This window comes from Mustelus asterias, unplaced genomic scaffold (assembly GCF_964213995.1).
Source record: "Mustelus asterias unplaced genomic scaffold, sMusAst1.hap1.1 HAP1_SCAFFOLD_77, whole genome shotgun sequence".
Lineage (NCBI taxonomy): Eukaryota > Metazoa > Chordata > Chondrichthyes > Carcharhiniformes > Triakidae > Mustelus > Mustelus asterias.
Genome location: NW_027590136.1, coordinates 1,035,080 through 1,055,402, shown reverse-complemented (window position 1 = coordinate 1,055,402; position 20,323 = coordinate 1,035,080). Strand labels below are relative to the sequence as shown.

The following is a 20,323-nucleotide window of genomic DNA, read 5'->3' as shown; positions in this document are numbered from 1 at the left end:
TAAAACAGTGAACATTATCCCCCAGACCCGAATATAAAACAGTGAACATTATCTCCCAGACCCGAATATAAAACAGTGAACATTATCCCCCCCAGACCTGAATATAAAACAGTGAACATTATCCCCCCCAGACCCGAATATAAAACAGTGAACATTATCCCCCCTAGACCCGAATATAAAACAGTGAACATTATCCCCCAGACCTGAATATAAAACAGTGAACATTATCCCCCCCAGACCCGAATATAAAACAGTGAACATTATCCCCCCAGACCCGAATATAAAACAGTGAACATTATCTCCCAGACCCGAATATAAAACAGTGAACATTATCCCCCAGACACGAATATAAAACAGTGAACATTATCTCCCAGACCCGAATATAAAACAGTGAACATTCTCCCCCAGACCCGAATATAAAACAGTGAACATTATCTCCCAGACCTGAATATAAAACAGTGAACATTATCTCCCAGACCCGAATATAAAACAGTGAACATTCTCCCCCAGACCCGAATATAAAACAGTGAACATTATCTCCCCGCAGACCCAAATATAAAACAATGAACATTATCCCCCCCCAGACCCGAATATAAAACAGCGAACATTATCCCCCCCCAGACCCGAATATAAAACAGTGAACATTATCCCCCAGACACGAATATAAAACAGTGAACATTATCCCCAGACCCAAATATAAAACAATGATCACTATCCTCCAGACCCAAATATAAAACAGTGAAAATTATCCCCCCCCAGACCCGAATATAAAACAGTGAACATTATCCCCCCCAGACCCGAATATAAAACAGTGAACATTATCCCCCAGACCCGAATATAAAACAGTGAACATTATCCCCCAGACCTGAATAAAGAACAGTGAACATTATCACCCCCAGACACGAATATAAAACAGTGAACATTATCACCCCCAGACCTGAATATAAAACAGTGAACATTATCCCCCCCCCAGACCCGAATATAAAACAGTGAACATTATCCCCCAGACACGAATATAAAACAGTGAACATTATCCCCCCCAGACCCGAATATAAAACAGTGAACATTATCCCCCAGACCCGAATATAAAACAGTGAACATTATCTCCCAGACCCGAATATAAAACAGTGAACATTATCCCCCCCAGACCTGAATATAAAACAGTGAACATTATCCTCCCCAGACCCGAATATAAAACAGTGAACATTATCCCCCAGACCCGAATATAAAACAGTGAACATTATCCCCCAGACCCGAATATAAAACAGTGAACATTATCTCCCCGCAGACCCAAATATAAAACAATGAACATTATCCCCCCCAGACCCGAATATAAAACAGCGAACATTATCCCCCCCCAGACCCGAATATAAAACAGTGAACATTATCCCCCAGACACGAATATAAAACAGTGAACATTATCCCCAGACCCAAATATAAAACAATGATCACTATCCCCCAGACCCAAATATAAAACAGTGAAAATTATCCCCCCCCAGACCCGAATATAAAACAGTGAACATTATCCCCCCCAGACCCGAATATAAAACAGTGAACATTATCCCCCAGACCCGAATATAAAACAGTGAACATTATCCCCCAGACCTGAATAAAGAACAGTGAACATTATCACCCCCAGACACGAATATAAAACAGTGAACATTATCACCCCCAGACCTGAATATAAAACAGTGAACATTATCCCCCCCCCAGACCCAAATATAAAACAGTGAACATTATCCCCCAGACACGAATATAAAACAGTGAACATTATCACCCCCAGACCCAAATATAAAACAGTGAACATTATCCCCCAGACCCGAATATAAAACAGTGAACATTATCCCCCCAGACCCGAATATAAAGCAGTGAACATTATCCCCCCCAGACCCGAATATAAAACAGTGAACATTATCCCCCAGACCCGAATATAAAACAGTGAACATTATTCCCCAGACCCGAATATAAAACAGTGAACATTATCCCCCCAGACCCGAATATAAAGCAGTGAACATTATCCCCCCCAGACCCGAATATAAAACAGTGAACATTATCACCCCCAGATCCGAATATAAAATAGTGAACATTATCCCCCAGACCCGAATATAAAACAGTGAACATTATCCCCTCAGACCTGAATATAAAACAGTGAACATTATTCCCCCGACCCAAATATAAAACAATGAACATTATCCCTCCAGACCCGAATATAAAACAGCGAACATTATCCCCCTGACCCAAATATAAAACAATGAACATTATCCCCCAGACCCGAATATAAAACAGCGAACATTATCCTCCTGACCCAAATATAAAACAATGAACATTATCCCCCAGACCCAAATATAAAACAATGAACATTATCCCCCAGACCCAAATATAAAACAATGAACATTGTCCCCCAGACCTGAAGAGAAAACAGTGAACATTATCCCCCCCCCACACTTGAATACAAAATTGTCCTGATGGATTCAGACAGCGTTATCACAATATTCCAAATGTGTTTATTCCAGGAATAGATTCAGCGGCTGCATCACTGGAGGCCAGAGATACACTCCTCAAACTCGGCTCATGTGAGGAATCCCTCCAATGAGGCTCAGGATTGCTCCAACCAGAGTCACGTGACCACCAAGTGTGTAACTGAACAAACTACCGCAACGTTGAAGATGTGTTTCAGTGTGAAATGATTTGCTTCACCTGTTGCTTCAGATTTGAGAGAAAATGTCCCTTTCTGGGGTAATTTGACCTTGACCCAGGCACTTTTCAGATCTGAAAGTGATGGCCTTTAGCACAATCACAAGGCTGCACAATACAGAGGGAACACTAATCTGTTTCATTCTGCGACTATGTCGTGGTTACACGAGTGATACTTTCCACTAATTAGCTGCCAGCACCATGCAGACGCTACGACAACGGATGAATGAACACCGCTCGACAATCACCAGGCAAGACTGTTCTCTTCCTGTGGGGGAGCACTTCAGCAGTCACGGGCATTCAGCCTCTGATCTTCGAGTAAGCGTTCTCCAAGGCGGCCTTCACGACACACGACAGCGCAGAGTCGCTGAGCAGAAACTGATAGCCAAGTTCCGCACACGAGGACGGCCTAAATGAGGAACTTGGGTTTATCTCACACTATCAGTAACCCCCACAGCTTGCCTCCTGGACTTGCAAAATCTCACTGGCTGTCCTGTCTGGAGACAATACACATCTCTTTAACCTGTGCTTTATGCTCCCTCCATCTCTTTAACCTGTGCTTATTGCTCCCTCCACTCACATTGTCTGTATCTTTAAGACCTGGTTGGTTGTAGAGATTCGCATTCTAATCAGTATTCTGTAACTTGATTTTATGTCTCTGTGCCCTGTTTGAGAGCAGATTTCCACTCAATCTGACGAAGGAGCAGCGCTCCGAAAGCAAATGGTATTTGCTACCAAATAAACCTGTTGGACTTTAACCTGGTGTTGTTCAATCTCTTACTATGAATATCTTTGCCAGTGCAGTGCCGGGTCCTGTTGAGAGTTCCTGAATTTAAAAAATTCTCAGATGGTGCTTTCAAAAAGGGACAAGCAGCCCTGAAAATCAGTGACATTTCAGAATATTAAACTTCAGCCAGTTGTAGCGATTGTTAATGTCAGCAGAAACAAACCAAATATTGTCAGACTATCAATCCTGGATGTGATTAACAGCTGCAGTAACTGCAAAATCCAACTCCTGCTGACAATTGTGAACTTGCAGATGTGTCAGCAAGTGGGATGACCGAGTGTATCCCTTCCCACACACAGAGCAGGTGAATGGCCTCTCCCCAGTGTGGGTGAGCTCGTGTAAATGCAGGCTGCCAGACTGAGTGTATCCCTTCCCACACATGGAGCAAGTGAATAGTCTCTCCCTAGTGTGAATGCGTTGATGTTCAGTGAGGATTGATAACTGCCTGAAACTCTTTCCACAGTATGTGCAAATAAATGGCTTCTCCTCAGTGTGAATTCGCTGATGTGACAGGAGGCCGGATGAATTGGTGAATTCCCTCCCACATGTGGAACAGGTGAACGGCCTTTCCCCAGTGTGAACTCGCCTGTGTGCACTGAGGTTGGATGAAGACCTGAACCTCTTTCCACAGGAAGTGCAGCTGAACGGTCTCTCCTATGTGAACTCGGTGGTGTGTTAGCAGGTTAAATGACAGAGTGAATCTCTTACCACACACAGAACAGGTGAATGGCTTCTCTCCTGTGTGAATTCGCTGGTGTGACCAAAGGCCGGATGGCCCAGCAAACTCCTTCCCACACAAGGAGCAGGTGAACGATCTCTCCCCAGTGTGAACTCGCTGATGTGCACTGAGGTTGGATGAACATGAGAACCCCTTTCCACAGGTGGAGCAGCTGAACGGCCTCTCATAGAATCATAGAAATCATAGAATCATAGAAACCCTACAGTGCAGAAGGAGGCCATTCGGCCCATCGAGTCTGCACCGACCACAATCCCACCCAGGCCCTACCCCCACATATTTTACCCACTAATCCCTCTAACCTACGCATCCCAGGACTCTAAGGGGCCATTTTTTTAACCTGGCCAATCAACCTAACCCGCACATCTTTGGACTGTGGGAGGAAACCGGAGCACCCGGAGGAAACCCACGCAGACACGAGGAGAATGTGCAAACTCCACACAGACAGTGACCCGAGCCGGGAATCGAACCCGGGACCTTGGAGCTGTGAAGCAGCAGTGCTAACCACTGTGCTACCGTGCCGCCCTCTGTGTGAATTCGCTGGTGTAACAGCAGGTGGGATGAGGTAGTGAATCCTTTCCCACACACAGAACAGATGAATGGCCTCTCTCCAGTGTGACTGTGTCTATGGTTTTCCAGCAAGTACGGATAATTGAATCCGTTACCACAATCATCGCATTTCCATGGTTTCTCCATTTTCCCAGCCCCAATGTGACCATGTCGATGGGTTTCCAACCGGGATGGATAATTAAATCCTTTACCACCATCCTCACATTTCCACGGTTTGTCCATGGTGCTGGTGTCCTTCTGTCTCTCCAGGTTGGATGATTAGTTGAAGCCTCATCCACATACAGACCATGTGTATGGTTTCTCCCCACTGTGAATGGTGTGATGTTTTTCAGGCTGTGTTACTGGTTAAAGCTCGATTCACAGTCAGTTCACTGGAGCGCTCTCACTTGGGTGTGTGTGTGTGTGTCTCAGTTCTTTTTCTGTCACATTGAATTTTGAAATTTTCTCCCACTGACAAAACAGGGAATGATTTCTCCCTCCACTGTCAAAAGCAATCATATTCAGGTCATGATGAATCGAATGGCTCTGTCAGACTTTGACCTGAAGTTTAGTTTGAGTTTCCTGTCTGTGAATCCTCCTCTTGTAGTTCCCTGCAAAAAGAGTTTTAAAAAATTACTTGAGAACAGACAATTTCAGTTTCCACGAAACATTTCTCCATCTTATTTATCTTGAGCTGTAATCCCCATCCCACACACTTTCTCTTGTCCCTGAGCTGAAATCAAACTCATTGCCCCATCTCCACTCTGAGCCCAGCTCCCTCTCCCTCCAGCTGGATTCAGTCCTCCAGACCATGTACAGATTGAGAGTACAATCAAGGAGTCAATTATTTTCCTTCCAAGTCAGGGGACGTGCAGCCCCACTGACTCTGTTGTTACCACAATAGGCACATGTGCTCTGTTCACCAATGAAACACCGCGGTGACCATTAACATGGGCCTGTTCCGAGGAAAGGCTCCATTTTATTTGTGCCACAACAGCAGCGGAATTACCTCCTGCACAGGCACAAAGGTATCATCAGTCACAGAAAATAATTGCAGCTGGTGTCTCAAACCTCATTTTACCATTTGCTCCCAGACATTCTCAATTCAATTTTGAAATGTGAACTGAAATCTGGCATTATGGGGTAAATTAAAAACACATTCTCATGGTCATTTTCAGAATGACTATTCCCGAGAATTAATTCCCAAGTCAGTAAATTAAAATTCTCATCAGCAATGTAGGCGGCACAGTGGTTAGCACTGCTGCCTCACAGCTCGATTTCCAGCTTGGGTCACTGTCCGTGTGGAGTCTGCCCGTTCTCCCCATGTCTGCCTGGGTTTTCTCCAGATGCTCCGGTTTCTTCCCATCGTCCAAAGATATGCCAGTTAGGTGCATTGGCTATGCTAAATTGCCCCTTAGTGTCCTGGGATGAGTAGGTTAGAGGGATTAGCAGGTTACATATGTGGGGTTACGGGAATAGGGCCTAGGTGGGATTGTTGCCAGTGCAGACTCGATGGGCCGAATAACCTCCTTCAGCACTGTGGAGATTCTATGAAATACATTGGGAGAATTGCTATTTTAATGGGTATTTTCTCTCCTGGTCACTGCAGGGAGCTGCATCTTTTTACTGGGGGTGTTGGGGCCTCCAGCGGGTGTTCATGAATCCTCCCCGCCCACCTGGCCCTGTTCCTGGGAGGGAGGGAGAAGCCCCGCAGTTGCAAACCAGGGAGCTGACAATGATTCTGAAGGGTTTGCGGATCCACAAAGTGTTTCCAAATCCTCCCAGCCACCGCCTAACGCTGACTCCGCTTCTCCGGGACATACAAGCGCCAAAGCCAGCAATGACACTGCGCATGCTCCACATCACAATGCCCGGGGACTGATTGACGGCAGCTCCGGACCAATAGGAAGAGGGGGCGGGACTGGAGGACCGAGCGAGAGCGGCTGGTCCTCCAACCAATCGGAGTGAATGAGGGGCGCGACCTGAAGCATGCGCAGTGCGGGTAATGGCGACGGACAGACGGACGGTTTTAATTTGGAAGCAAGATCAATACGAGGTAGAGGGCGGCGTGCGGGGAATGATAAATGTGGCGGGTGGGTGGAGAGACTTTGTAAATATGTTGTTCAAACCCAAAACCCGGAAATGAACTTCTCGGTCCCCCCCTTTGTACCAAATGGAGCGGCAGCTTGTAGTGTTAGACCCGGGCTGACTGCCGCCATTGAGGCTGCATGTGGGAGGCCGGCAGGGATTGTTGTCGGAGAGTGAAGCCCTGACGTCACAATGGAATGGGTGAGGGTGTGACGTCACAATGGAATGGGTGGGAGTGTGACATCACAATGGAATGGGTGAGAGTGTGACATCACAATGGAATGGTTGAGAGTGTGACGTCACAATGGAATGGGTGAGAGTGTGACGTCACAATGGAATGGGTGAGGGTTCCAGATGAGCTGAGACTGGGCTGGAGTCGGGCGATGGCACTGACATGTGGCCCGGTGGCACAGTGGTTAGTGCAGCTGCCTAACAGCGCCAGGGACCCGGGTTCAATTCCAGCCTCGGGTCACTGTCTGTGCAGAGTTTCTACATTCTCCCCGTGTCTGTGTGGGTTTCCTCCGGGTGTTCTGGTTTCCTTCCACAGTCCAAAGATGTGCCGGTTAGACTGATTGGCCATGATAAATTGCCACTTGGTATCAGGGGGATTAACAGGTAAATATGTGGATAGGGCCTGGATGGGATTTTTGTCAGTGCAGGCTCGATGGGCTGAATGGCCTCCTTCTACACTGTATTTTATTATTCATTATTGTTAATTAATTACTATTAATGCTTCTATGAATGAAGGTGGTCTTGATGATGATGTGGACATGTGGCTGGAAGCTCATCTTGGGATGAACTATTTCACCCTGGTTGTGAACAGCCTGGTTCAGCCTCAGACAGTTGCCCGGAGGAGAGATAAAGTTGTTGGTGAGGGAGTGGAGTTTGTAGTGGGGACTGAACACAATGGGTTCAGTCTTCCCAGTATTTATAAGAAATAAATTTATGTTCTTTCAGTGCTGGATGTCAGACAAGTCAGGATGGTGTGTGGGTTGGAGAGGAACTTGGAGCTGATGTTGTTCACAGGGTTTGGAAATTCTGTCAAAGTTCCTGTTGAGTTGTAGATGTATAAAATCTCTCTCCTCACCTCCAGCCTCTCCTACTGCTCTCTGTTTCCACTCAGAGTGTGGAGATGCTGGCGTTGGACTGGGGTAAGCACAGTAAGAAGTCTCACAACACCAGGTTAAAGTCCAACAGGATAATTTGGTAGCACAAGCCACAAGCTTCCGGAGCGCTGCCCCTTCATCAGGTGAGTGGGAGTTCTGTTCACAAACAGGGTATATAAAGACACAAACTCAATTTACAAGATAATGGTTGGAATGCGAGTCTTTACAGGTCATCAAGTCTTAAAGGTACAGACAATGTGAGTGGAGAGAGGGTTAAGCACAGGTTAAAGAGATGTGTATTGTCTCCAGCCAGGACAGTTCGTGAGATTTTGCAAGCCCAGGCAAGTGGTGGGGGTTACAGATAGTGTGACATGAACTCAAGATCCCGGTTGAGGCCCGTCCTCATGTGTGATTGACAGATCCATGCTCACTGCTTCTTGCCCTGGATGCAGTTAGCTGAAAATTTCCATGCGGGCTGCCAGACAGATAAATGTCTACATTACTGGAGTAGAAATGTGTGGAATATACAGACCAAATTCACTTCGTTCCCTTCAGTTGCTGCAAGTCCCCAATTTCCCCCAGAATGAGAAAATAAATGGAAAGGGGAAACATTGATTTCCTCCCAGATGTTGTCCAGAGGAGGAAGTTTCACTCTGAAGCTCGTTGAACAACTTCCGCATTGTGACGTCACAATGGAGCCCTGCCTGAATCAGCCAATAGGAATCACTCTGCTCCGTGGTGACGTCTCCGGGTTCCAGTGCGCAAGCCCGGGCGCGCGGACCCGGGAGCCCCGCCCCCACCCATTGTTCCCCTCCCCCACCCATTGTTCCCCTCCCCCTACACCACATCGAGCCAAGGTTTCCAGGCAACCGGCTGACGGCTCCGGCCAGAGTAAGAAGCCGCTCGGTGATCTCCCCCTCCCCCCGGCCCGGGACTGCGCATTGCGAGGGAGAGGGGAAGCTGCGCATGTGCAGGGGAGAACCCACCCTCTGATCTTCATGCTGAGGTGTTGACCAATGGGAAGAGTTGGAGGACTGGAAGGACTCTGGTCTTCCAGCCAATCAGAGCCTGGGCTTTGTGTGAATGAAGATTGATCTTCAGACAGACTCAAACCTCCTCCTGTCTCAAACATCTGTGAGTAAAACACTTTCTTTTCAACCCCCTTTCCATTTCTTTTCTCATTCTGGGGGAAATTGGGGACTTGCAGCAACTGAAGGGAAAGGAAGTGAATCCAGGGAGGGTGCAGACTCTGGAAAGGTTGCCCCAGGTTTCTCTCTCTCTCAAACCAGAAAATGATCCATTTCTGCCCACTGTTTGCTGTTCGCCAATCTTCTATCCGCGCCAATATGTTATCCCCGCAGCAGGAATTTTTATTTGCTGCAATTTACTTTTGTAGTAGTATTTTTCTTAAGTTTAAAGTGAAAACTGGAAGTGGGCTGCTAAGGAGTCTGGGAAGGGTTTTTTAAGCGCACGAAGTATAAAAGGTAGGCTGCAGTATACAGCGGGCAGCGTCGGGAGCGGGCAGTGGAGTGAGTGGGAAGCAGAGTGTGAGCTATAAGGCTTTGGCTCACAGGGTTTAGGCAGAAAGGGCGAGCAGGGGTCAGTTTAATTCATTTTTGCTGTTTGTACCTGGTACTGGCAAGGTATCTAGAGGGGATGGGTGTGCAGGCAGTGCTATGTTCCTCTTGCACTTTGTTTGAGGTGAGGGACGACGACAGTGTCCCTGCTGATTACACCTGTGGGAGGTGCACCCATCTGCAGCTCCTCCAAAACCGTGTTAGGGAACTGGAGCTGGAGTTGGATGAATTTAGGATCATTAGGGATGCAGAGGTGGCCAGAGACAGAAGCTTTAGGAATACAGTTACTCCGAGGAATGAAAATAGATGGGTGACGGTGAGAGGGGCTGGGAGGAAGCAGTCCGTGCAGGGATCCCCTGTGGTCGTTCCCCTTAGCAACAAGTATTCCGCTTTGAATACGGTTGAGGGGGATGACATACCAGTGGTGAGCTGCAGTGAGAGGATCTCCAGCACTGTGTCCGTCTCTGTGGCTCGGGAGGGTAAGGGGCAGAGCGGGAGGGCATTAGTTATTGGGGACTCGTTAGTTAGAGGGATAGATAGGAGGTTCTGTGGCAGCAAAAGAGACTCACGGATGGGATGTTGCCTACCGGATGCCAAGGTCCGTGACGTCTCGGACCGTGTTTTCCGGATTCTTAAGGGGGAGGGGAAACAGTCACAAGTCGTGGTACACATTGGTACCAACGACATAGGTAAGAGAAGGGACGGGGATTTAAAGCAGGAATTTCGGGAGCTGGGCTGGAAGCTGAGAGCCAAGACAAAACATGTGGCCATCTCTGGTACGTTGCCGGTGCCACGTGATAGCGAGTTGAGGAACAGGGAGAGAGTGCAGTTAAACATGTGGTTGCAGGGATGGTGTAGGAGGGAGGGTTTCAGATACGTGGATAATTGGAACACATTCTGGGGAAGGTGGGGACCTGTACAAACAGGACGGGGTGCACCTGAACCAGAGGGGCACCAATATCCTGGGAGGGAAATTTGATAAGGCTCTTCAGGGGGGTTTAAACTAATTTGTCAGGGGAGTGGGAAAAGGAGTTGTAGTCCAGAGGTCAGTGAGGGTGGTGAGGTATTGGGGAAGGTATCAGGGTCAAGGGTGGGTACCGGTAGACAGGAAGGTGGGTTGAAGTGTGTCTACTTCAATGCAAGGAGCATCCGGAACAAGGTGGATGAACTTGGGGCGTGGATTGGTACTTGGGACTACGATGTTGTGGCCATTACGGAGACGTGGGTAGAACAAGGACAGGAATGGTTGTTGGACGTTCCGGGGTATAAATGTTTCACTAAGTGTAGGGAAGCTGGTAAAAGAGGTGGAGGAGTGGCATTGTTAATCAAGGATAGTTTAACGGCTGCGGAAAGGCACTCGAGGGGGATCTGCACATTCAGGTAATATGGGCTGAGGTTAGAAATAGGAAAGGAGCGGTCACGTTGTTAGGAGTTTACTATAGGCCCCCAAATAGTAATAGAGATGTGGAGGAAGAAATTGCTAAGCAGATTATGGATATGTGTGGGTGTCACAGGGTAGTTGTCATGGGGGACTTTAACTTTCCAAATATTGATTGGAACCTTTGTAGGTCAAATAGTTCGGATGGGGCAGTTTTTGTGCAGTGTGTGCAGGAGGGTTTCCTGACACAATATGTGGATAGGCCGACAAGAGGTGAGGCCACATTGGATTTGGTTCTGGGAAATGAACCGGGCCAAGTGTTAGATTTGGTTGTGGGAGAGCACTTTGGAGATAGTGACCACAATTCGGTGTCTTTTGTTATTGCAATGGAGAGGGATAGGGCCGTACGGCAGGGCAAGGTTTACAATTGGGGGAGAGGTAATTATGATGCGATTAGGCAAGAATTAGGGGGCATAAGTTGGGAACAGAAACTGTCAGGGAAAGGAACTAATGAAAAGTGGAACTTTTTCAAGGAACAAATACTGGGTGTCCTTGATAGGTATGGCCCTGTCAGGCAGGGAGGAAATGGCCGAGTGAGGGAACCATGGTTCACGAAAGAGGTGGAATGTCTTGTGAAAAGGAAGAGGGAAGCTGATGTCGGGATGAGGAAACAAGGTTCAGATGGCTCGATTGAGGGTTACAAGTTAGCAAGGAATGAGCTGAAAAAGGGGCTTAGGAGAGCTAGGAGGGGACACGAGGGGACCCTTGGCGGGTCGGATCAAGGAAAACCCCAAGGCTTTTTACTCTTATGTGAGGAATAAAAGAATGACCAGGGTGAGGTTAGGGCCGGTCAAGGACAGTGGTGGGAACTTGTGTATGGAGTCAGTGGAGATAGGCGAGGTGATGAATGAATACTTTTCTTCAGTGTTCACCAAGGAGAGGGGCCATGTTTTTGAGGAAGAGAAGGTGTTACAGGCTAATAGGCTGGAGGAAATAGATGTTCGGAGGGAGAATGTCCTGGCAGTTTTGAATAAACTGAAGGTCGATAAGTCCCCTGGGCCTGATGCAATATATCCTAGGATTCTTTGTGAGGTAAAGGATGAGATTGCAGAGCCTTTGGCTTTGATCTTTAGGTCCTCGCTGTCCACGGGGATGGTGCCAGAGGACTGGAGAGTGGCGAATGTTGTTCCTCTGTTTAAGAAAGGGAATAGAAATGACCCTGGTAATTATAGACCGGTTAGTCTTACTTCGGTGGTTGGTAAATTGATGGAAAAGGTCCTTAGGGATGGGAATTACGACCATTTGGAAAGATGCGGATTAATCCGGGATAGTCAGCACGGATTCGTGAAGGGCAAGTCGTGCCTCACAAATTTGATTGAATTTTTTGAGGAGGTAACTAAGTGTGTTGATGAAGGTAGGGCAGTTGATGTCATATACATGGATTTTAGTAAGGCGTTTGATAAGGTCCCCCATGGTCGGCTTATGATGAAAGTGAGGAGTGTGGGATAGAGGGAAAGTTGGCCGATTGGATATGTAACTGGCTGTCTGATCGAAGACAGAGGGTGGTGGTGGATGGAAAATTTTCGGATTGGAGGCAGGTTGCTAGCGGAGTGCCACAGGGATCAGTGCTTGGTCTTCTGCCCTTTGTGATTTTTATTAATGACTTAGAGGAGGGGTCTGAAGGGTGGATCAGTAAATTTGCTGATGACACCAAGATTGGTGGAGTAGTGGATGAGGTGGAGGGCTGTTGTAGGCTGCAAAGAGACATAGATAGGATGCAAAGCTGGGCTGAAAAATGGCAAATGGAGTTTAACCCTGATAAATGTGAGGTGATTCATTTTGGTAGGACTAATTTAAATGTGGATTACAGGGTCAAAGGTAGGGTTCTGAAGACTGTGGAGGAACAGAGAGATCTTGGGGTCCATATCCACAGATCTCTGAAGGTTGCCACTCTAGTGGATAGAGCTGTGAAGAAGGCCTATAGTGTATGAGTTTTTATTAACAAGGGGTTGGAGTTTAAGAGCCGTGGGGTTATGCTGCAACTGTACAGGACCTTGGTGAGACCACATTTGGAATATTGTGTGCAGTTCTGGTCACCTCACTATAAGAAGGATGTGGAAGCGCTGGAAAGAGTGCAGAGGAGATTTACCAGGATGCTGCCTGGTTTGGAGGGTAGGTCTTATGAGGAAAGGTTGAGTGAGCTAGGCCTGTTCTCTCTGGAGCGGAGGAGGCTGAGGGGAGACTTAATAGAGGTTTATAAAATGATGAAGGGGATAGATATAGTGAACGTTCAAAGACTATTTCCTCGGGTGGATGGAGCTATTACAAGGGGGCATAACTATAGGGTTCATGGTGGGAGAAATAGGAAGGATATCAGAGGTAGGTTCTTTACACAGAGAGTGGTTGGGGTGTGGAATGGACTGCCTGCAGTGATAGTGGAGTCAGACACTTTAGGAACATTTAAGCGGTTATTGGATAGGCACATGGAGCACACCAGGATGATAGGGAGTGGGATAGCTTGATCTTGGTTTCAGATAAAGCTCGGCACAACATCGTGGGCCAGAGGGCCTGTTCTGTGCTGTACTGTTCTATGTTCAATCACCTTTGATGTGGCACCTCATCAAATGTCTTCTGGAAATCTAAGTACAGCGCATCCACCGGTTTCCCTTTATCCAATTCCCGATGGGGAATTTTAGAAAATTGAACAACACATCAACTATCTCACTCTGTTAAGACCCGAGAATGGAGCCCAGCAGGACCCGAGGACTCATCAGCCCACAGCTCCAACAGTTTGCTGAGGACCACTTCCCTGGGAATTGTGCTTTTTCAGAGTTCATCCCACACTTCTGTTTTCTGATTTCCAGCTGTTTCTGAGTTTTGACTGTATCCTCTATTGTGAACACCGAGGCAAAATACTTGTTCAATTCATCTCCCAGCTCCTTATTTTTCATTATCAATTCCTGGACTCACTTTCTATTAGACAGTCAAGAAATGAGGTGGAGCAAGTGACTGAAATGTCAGTCAGGGAGCACTATTGGGAGCACCAATAGTTTCAAAATAGTTCTGGAAAAAGATAGGACAGGTCCACAGGTCAAGGCCCTAAACTGGAGCAGGGCCACTTTTGTGGGCATTAGGCAGGATCTAGCAGATGTCGATTAGGTGAGTTTTGTTTGAAGGGAAAGGAATGACTGGCAATTGGGAGGTTTTAAAAGTGTGATATCAAGAATCCAGGGGCAGTATATTCCTGTTAAGATGCAGGGAAAGAATGGTAAATTTAGGGATCTCTGGCAGACAAGGGACATTGAGGCTCTGGTCAGGTAAAAGAAGGAAGCAGACATTGGGTTTAGGCAATCGGGGACAAGTGAATCACTCTGATAAAAAGTGTAAGAAAATACTGAGGAGGGAAATCAGGAGGACAAAAAGAGGGTATGATATGGATCTGGCAGGTAAGATTAAAGAAAATTCCAAGAGGTTCTATAGCTATATTAAGAGTAAAAGGGTGGCTAGAGAGAGAATAGATCCCCTTAAAAATCAGTATGGCCATCTGTGTGTGGAGCCACAGGAGATGGGTGAGATTTTTAATGAATACTTCTCCTCTGTGTTTACTGCGGAGAGCACCATGGGTGCTAAAGAAATAAGGGAAACAAGTGGTGATGTCTTGGGCACACGCATGTTACTTGGGAGGAGGTATCTGCAGCCTTATAAAAGCAAATTACTGCGGATGCTGGAATCTGAAACCAAGAGAGAAAATGCTGGAAAATCTCAGCAGGTCTGGCAGCATCTGTAAGGAGAGAAAAGAGCTGATGTTTCTTGTCTCGATGACCCTTTGTCAAAGCTCTGAAACATCAGTTCTTTTCTCTTCATACAGATGCTGCCAGACCTGCTGAGAATGGGGAGAGAGTGTGTGGGATGGAGATTTCCAGCTTTTGGGGAATGAGAGAGGAAAGAATGTTCCATAGAAATTGTCTGTTCTGAATTTCTATCCTGGACTGACACTGATGACTTTTGTAAACTCATTTTACAGGATATTGAAAGAGGAATCACAGGCCGAAATCTCAAACGTCACGTCTAGACGTGACAGTCATATTCCTTGGGACTTCAATATCATCGGACTTTGAATCCAGAAGGAGAAATGATTGTCCAGTCTGTCAATTTGAAAAGATTTGAAATGTCAGTGTGAGTGAAAAAGCATCAACACACTGCCACACTCGAGTGAGAGTGTTCCAATGCACTGACTAAAGAGCTTTAACCAGTTACACAGTCTGAACAAATATCACAACATTCACAGCGGGTAGAGACTGTAATCTTGTTCTGTGTGTGGACGAAGTTTCAACTAATTGTCCACCCAAGAGAGAGGCAAAGACACCTGCACCATGGAGAAACCATGGAAATGTGCGGACTGTGGGAAGGGATACAGAGCCCCATGTCTGCTGGAAGCTCATCGGCGCAGCCACACTGGGGAGAAGGTGTTCATCTGCTCTCGGTGTGAGATGGGATTTAATCAGTTCTCCAGCTTACGGATTCACCAACGAGTTCACACTGGGGAGAGACCATTCACCTGCTCTCAATGTGGGAAGGGATTCACTCAGTCATCCCACCTGCAGTCACACCAGCGAGTTCACACTGGGGAGAGGCCGTTCACCTGCTCTCAGTGTGGGAAGGGATTCACTCGGTCATCCAGCCTGCAGACACACCAGCGAGTTTACACTGGGGAGAGGCCATACACCTGCCCTCAGTGTGGGAAGGGATTCACTCAGTTATCCACCCTGCGGGCACACCAGCGAATTCACACTGGGGAGAGGCCGTTCACTTGCTCTCAGCGTGGGAAGGGATTCACTCAGCCATCCGAGCTGCAGGCAGACCAGCGAGTTCACACTGGGGAGAGGCCATACACCTGCTCTCAGTGTGGGAAGGGTTTCAGCGTTTCATCCCGGCTGCTGAGACACCAGCAAGTTCACAAGTGATTCCAGGGGTTGGATTCTGCTGTTATTGTTTCTGCTCTCAGTTGCATCCAGGACTGTATTTTGTTCATTCTCACAGTTGGTCAATGGGAAGGGTCAGAGGGTTTCTTTGTGCTGGACTGGCTGGTCTCAGCCTCCAGTGGGCTGATGCTCTTTGAGTCTTTTTGCGAATACCTGGTTTCAAATGTGACAAGGATCACAGAGTGACAGGGTGTGAGGAAGTTTAGAGATATTTAGAGGAAAACAGAGGTTGGCATTGCAAAGGTACATTTCTGAATGGAGGGCTGTGACAAGTGACATTCCTCAGGGATCAGTGCTGGGACTTTTGCTGTTTGTAATATATATAAATGATTTGGAGGAAAATGTAACTGGTTTGATTGGTAAGTTTGTGGACGACACAAAGATTGGTGGAATTGTGGATAGCGATGGGGACCGGCAGAGGATACAGCAGGATATAGATCAGTTGGAGACTTGGGCAGAGAGATGGCAGATGGAGTTTAATTCAGACAAATGTGAGGTAATGCATTTTGGAAGGTCTAATACAGATGGGAAATATACAGTTATCGGCAGAACCCTTAAGAGTATTCATAGGCAGAGGGATCTGGGTGTACAGGTACACAGGTCCATTGAAAGTGGCAATGAAGATGGAGAAGATAATCAAGAAGGCATACGGCATGCTTGCCTTCATCGGCCGGGGCATTGAGTTTAAAAATTGGCAAGTCAGGTTGCAGCTTTATGGAACCTTAGTTAGGCCGCACTTGGAATCTCGTGTTCAATTCCGGTCACCACACTACCAGAAGGATGTGGAGGCTTTGGAGAGGGTACGGAAAATATTTATCAGGATGTTGCCTGGTGTGGAGGGCATTAGCTATGAGGAGAGGTTGGAGAAACTTGGTTTGTTCTCACTGGAGTGACGGAGGTTGAGGGGGGGGCGACCTGATAGAAGTCTACAAGATTATGAGGGGCATGGACAGAGTGGATAATCAGAAGCTTTTTCCCAGGGTGGAAGAGTCAATTATGAGGGGCATAGGTTTAAGGTGCAAGGGGCAAGGTTTAAGGAGCGAGGGGCAAGGTTTAAAGGAGATGTACAAGGCAGGTTTTTTTACACAGAGGGTGGTGGGTGCCTGGAACTCGTTGCCGGGGAAGGTAGTGGAAGCAGATACGATAGTGACTTTTAAGATGTGTCTTGACAAATATATGAATAGCATAGGAATAGAGGGATATGGTCCCCGGAAAGGTCGGGGGTTTTAGTTCAGACGGGCAGCATGGTTGCTGCAGGCTTGGAGGGCCAAAGGACTTGTTTCTGTGTTGTAATTCTCTTTGTTCTTCGTTCTGTTTGGAACATCCCAAATGCCCATCCAATTTCCTTTTTAATTGTTTATTGTCTCCACTTCCTCCACCCTCGTAGGCAGCGAGTTTCAGGTCATTACCATTCGCTGCATCAGAATATTCTTCCTCACATCTATCCCCCCCCCCCCCCCACCCCACCCCCACTCCTCCCCTTGCATCTCTGACCCAAAACAAGAAATCTGTGTCCCCCCTCGTCCTTGTCCCATCAGCTAATGGGAACAGCTTTTCTTTGTCCACTTTATCTAAACCTGTCAGAATCTTGTCCACCTCTATCAAATCTCCCCTCAACCTCCTTTGCTCCAAGGAAAACAACCCCAGCCTGACATCGACAATAAAGAACAAACTAACAGAATATGTTCCCCCTTTCCATTTCTTTTCTCATTCTGCTGGAAATTGGGGACTTGCAGCAACTGAAGGGAAAGGAAGTGAATCCAGTGCATACATTCCACACAGTTTTAGTCCAGTCATATGGACATTTATCTGTCTGGCAGCCTGCATTGAGATTTTCAGCTGTGTGTGTCCAGGACAGGAAGCAGTGAGCATGGATCTGTCAATCAGCCTCAATCAGCACCTTCAGGAGAATTGGGAGGGTGAATATTAGATACAGCAGAGGGAGAATGGAGGGAGAGTGTGTGGGATGGAGATTTACAGCTTTTGGGGAATCAGAGAGGAAAGAATGTTCCATAGAAACGAGAATTGTCTGTTCTGAATTTCTATCCTGTATTGAAATGATGAATTTTGTTAACTCCTTTTACAGGATATCAGAAGGTGAGGATTTTACAGACAGAAATCTCGAATCAAACATCACGTCAACATCTGACAAACTCACTCAATTCATCGGGACCTGAATGCTATCGGCCTTTGAACCCAGAAGGAGAAATGTTTCTCTGTTCTGCCTGCTTTAGCAGTCTTTAAACATCAGTGTGACTGGAACAGGACTGACACACACACACACACACACACACACACACACACACACACACAATCAACTGAGATTTTCCCGTGGATTGACTGTGGAAAGAGCCTCCCAGTTACACAGCCGTAAACAATATTGCACCATCACAGCAGGGCACTATAATCTTGTTCTGTGTGAGACTTCAACTGCTGGTCAAACCTGGAGCAACACAAGGACACCTGCAACATGGAGAAACCGTGGAAATGTGGGGACTGTGGGAAGGGTTGCAAAACCCCCTCTGAGCTGCAAACCCATCGACGTATTCACACTGGAGAGAAGCCGTACACCTGTTCTGTGTGTGGGAAGGGATTCACTCGGTTATATCATCTGCAGCGACATCGACTGGTTCACACTGGAGAAAGAGCGTTCATCTGCTTTGAGTGTGGGAACGGATTCACTCATTTACCCAATCTGCAGAGACACCAGCGCGTTCACACTGGAGAGAGACCATTCATCTGCTTGGTGTGTGGGAAAGGATTTATGCAGTTATCCAACCTGTCGAAACACAAAGTCACTCACAGCAATGAGAAACCCTTTAAATGCTCTGACTGTGGAAGTGGTTTCAAAAGCTCTCGGGAACTGATGATCCACCAGCGCATTCACACTGAGGAGAGACCGTTCAGCTGCTCTCACTGCACAAAGACATTTAGAACGTTATCTCACCTGCGGGAGCACCAGCAAATTCACACCAGGGAGAGACCGTTCACCTGCTGTGTGTGTGGGAAGGGATTCACTCATTCATCCAGCCTGCTGAGTCACAATCTCACTCACACCCAGGAGAGACCCTTTAAATGCTCTGACTGTGGAAGTAGTTTCAAACGTTCTGGGGATCTGATGATCCACCAGCGCATTCACACTGAGGAGAGACCGTTCAGCTGCTCTCACTGCACAAAGAGATTTAGAACGTCATCCAACCTGCAGGAACACCAGCGAGTTCACACTGGGGAGAGACCGTTCACCTGCTGTGTGTGTGGGAAGGGATTCACTCAGTCATCCAGACACCAACGAGTTCACAAGTGATGACAGGAGTTGGATTCTGCTGTTATTGCTGCTGTTAATCACATCCAGGACTGAACCATGTTCATTCTGACAGTAGGTGAAGTGGGAGGGTCGGAGGGTTTCTTTCTGCTGGACTGGCCGGTCGCACAACTTTGCTTCCAGTGGACTGATGCTCTTTGAGCCTGGGAGAGCACATTTCCACTGAAATGATCCACGAAAGCTGATGAAGGACATTTATTTTATCCTTGATAGTAAATAGTGTTTTTCCCCCCACTACAGGTAGATCTAAAATAAATACAGAAAGAACTGGAAAAACGCAGCAGCTCTGGCAGCATCTGTGGAGAGAGAAACAGAGTTAACATTTCACACTACTGGATGGGAGTCAATCTAGTAAACCTCCTCTGAACTGCTTCCATGGTATTTATAAAATGGGGCAGCACGGTGGCACAGTGGTTAGCACTGCTGCCTCACAACGCCAGGGACCCAGGTTCAATTCCTGGGTCCCTGGTCCGATTCACTATCTGTGTGGAGTTTGGACATTCTCCCCGTGTCTGCGTGGGTTTCCTGCGGGTGCTCCTGTTTCCTCCCACAGTCCAAAGATGTGCGGGTTAGGTTGATTGGCTATGCTAAAATTGACCCTTGTGTGAGGGGGATTAGCAGGGTAAATGTGTGGGGTTATGGGAATAGGGCCTGGGTGGGATGCTGTTTGGTACAGACTCAATGGGCAGAATGGCCTCTGTCTGTACTGCAGGGATTCTACGATCCTTTGTTTAATTGGAGACAAAAACTGCACCCGGTGTTCAAGATGCAGTTTCAGCAACGCCCTGTATAACTGAAGCATAATATCTACTTCTGTGTTCAATTTCTCTCAGAATAAAGGACAGCATTCCATTTGTGAGAACTTTGATTTATTTGAACTAAGATTTATGAGGTTCTCTTGTTTACAATAACTCCATAACTGTAAATCACACCAGGTTCCAGTGACTTAACCATGTGGCTAGAAAGAATACTTTAAACGGTGATTCAGTAAGTTTATTAACCATTAGAAATGTAATAAGTCAAAGATAAAAAAGGAAAGTATCGATTAACAGTAAAAGGAGAAACTTTAGCTTTAACAATTGAACATATGAACTTATGAAATGT

General features: G+C 46.9%; 2 protein-coding genes across 2 annotated transcripts in view; one reads left to right on the top strand and one right to left on the bottom strand.

Moving 5' to 3' along the window:
- Nucleotides 1-3,578: 3,578 nt before the first annotated feature.
- Nucleotides 3,579-20,323, bottom strand: part of LOC144483738 (uncharacterized) — a 32,692-nt gene continuing 15,947 nt past the window's right edge. The window contains 4 exon segments of the mRNA XM_078202274.1: nt 3,579-4,127; nt 4,129-4,268; nt 4,734-4,907; nt 14,505-14,511. Coding sequence (XP_078058400.1) covers nt 3,662-4,127; nt 4,129-4,268; nt 4,734-4,907; nt 14,505-14,511 — 787 coding nt within the window. The 3' untranslated portion in view covers nt 3,579-3,661.
- LOC144483764 (uncharacterized) lies at nt 6,773-20,071 on the top strand. Its single transcript, XM_078202309.1, has 2 exons — nt 6,773-6,822; nt 17,984-20,071. Exon 2 carries the CDS (start codon nt 18,368-18,370, stop codon nt 19,199-19,201), a length of 834 nt encoding a protein of 277 aa, XP_078058435.1. The 5' UTR covers nt 6,773-6,822; nt 17,984-18,367; the 3' UTR covers nt 19,202-20,071.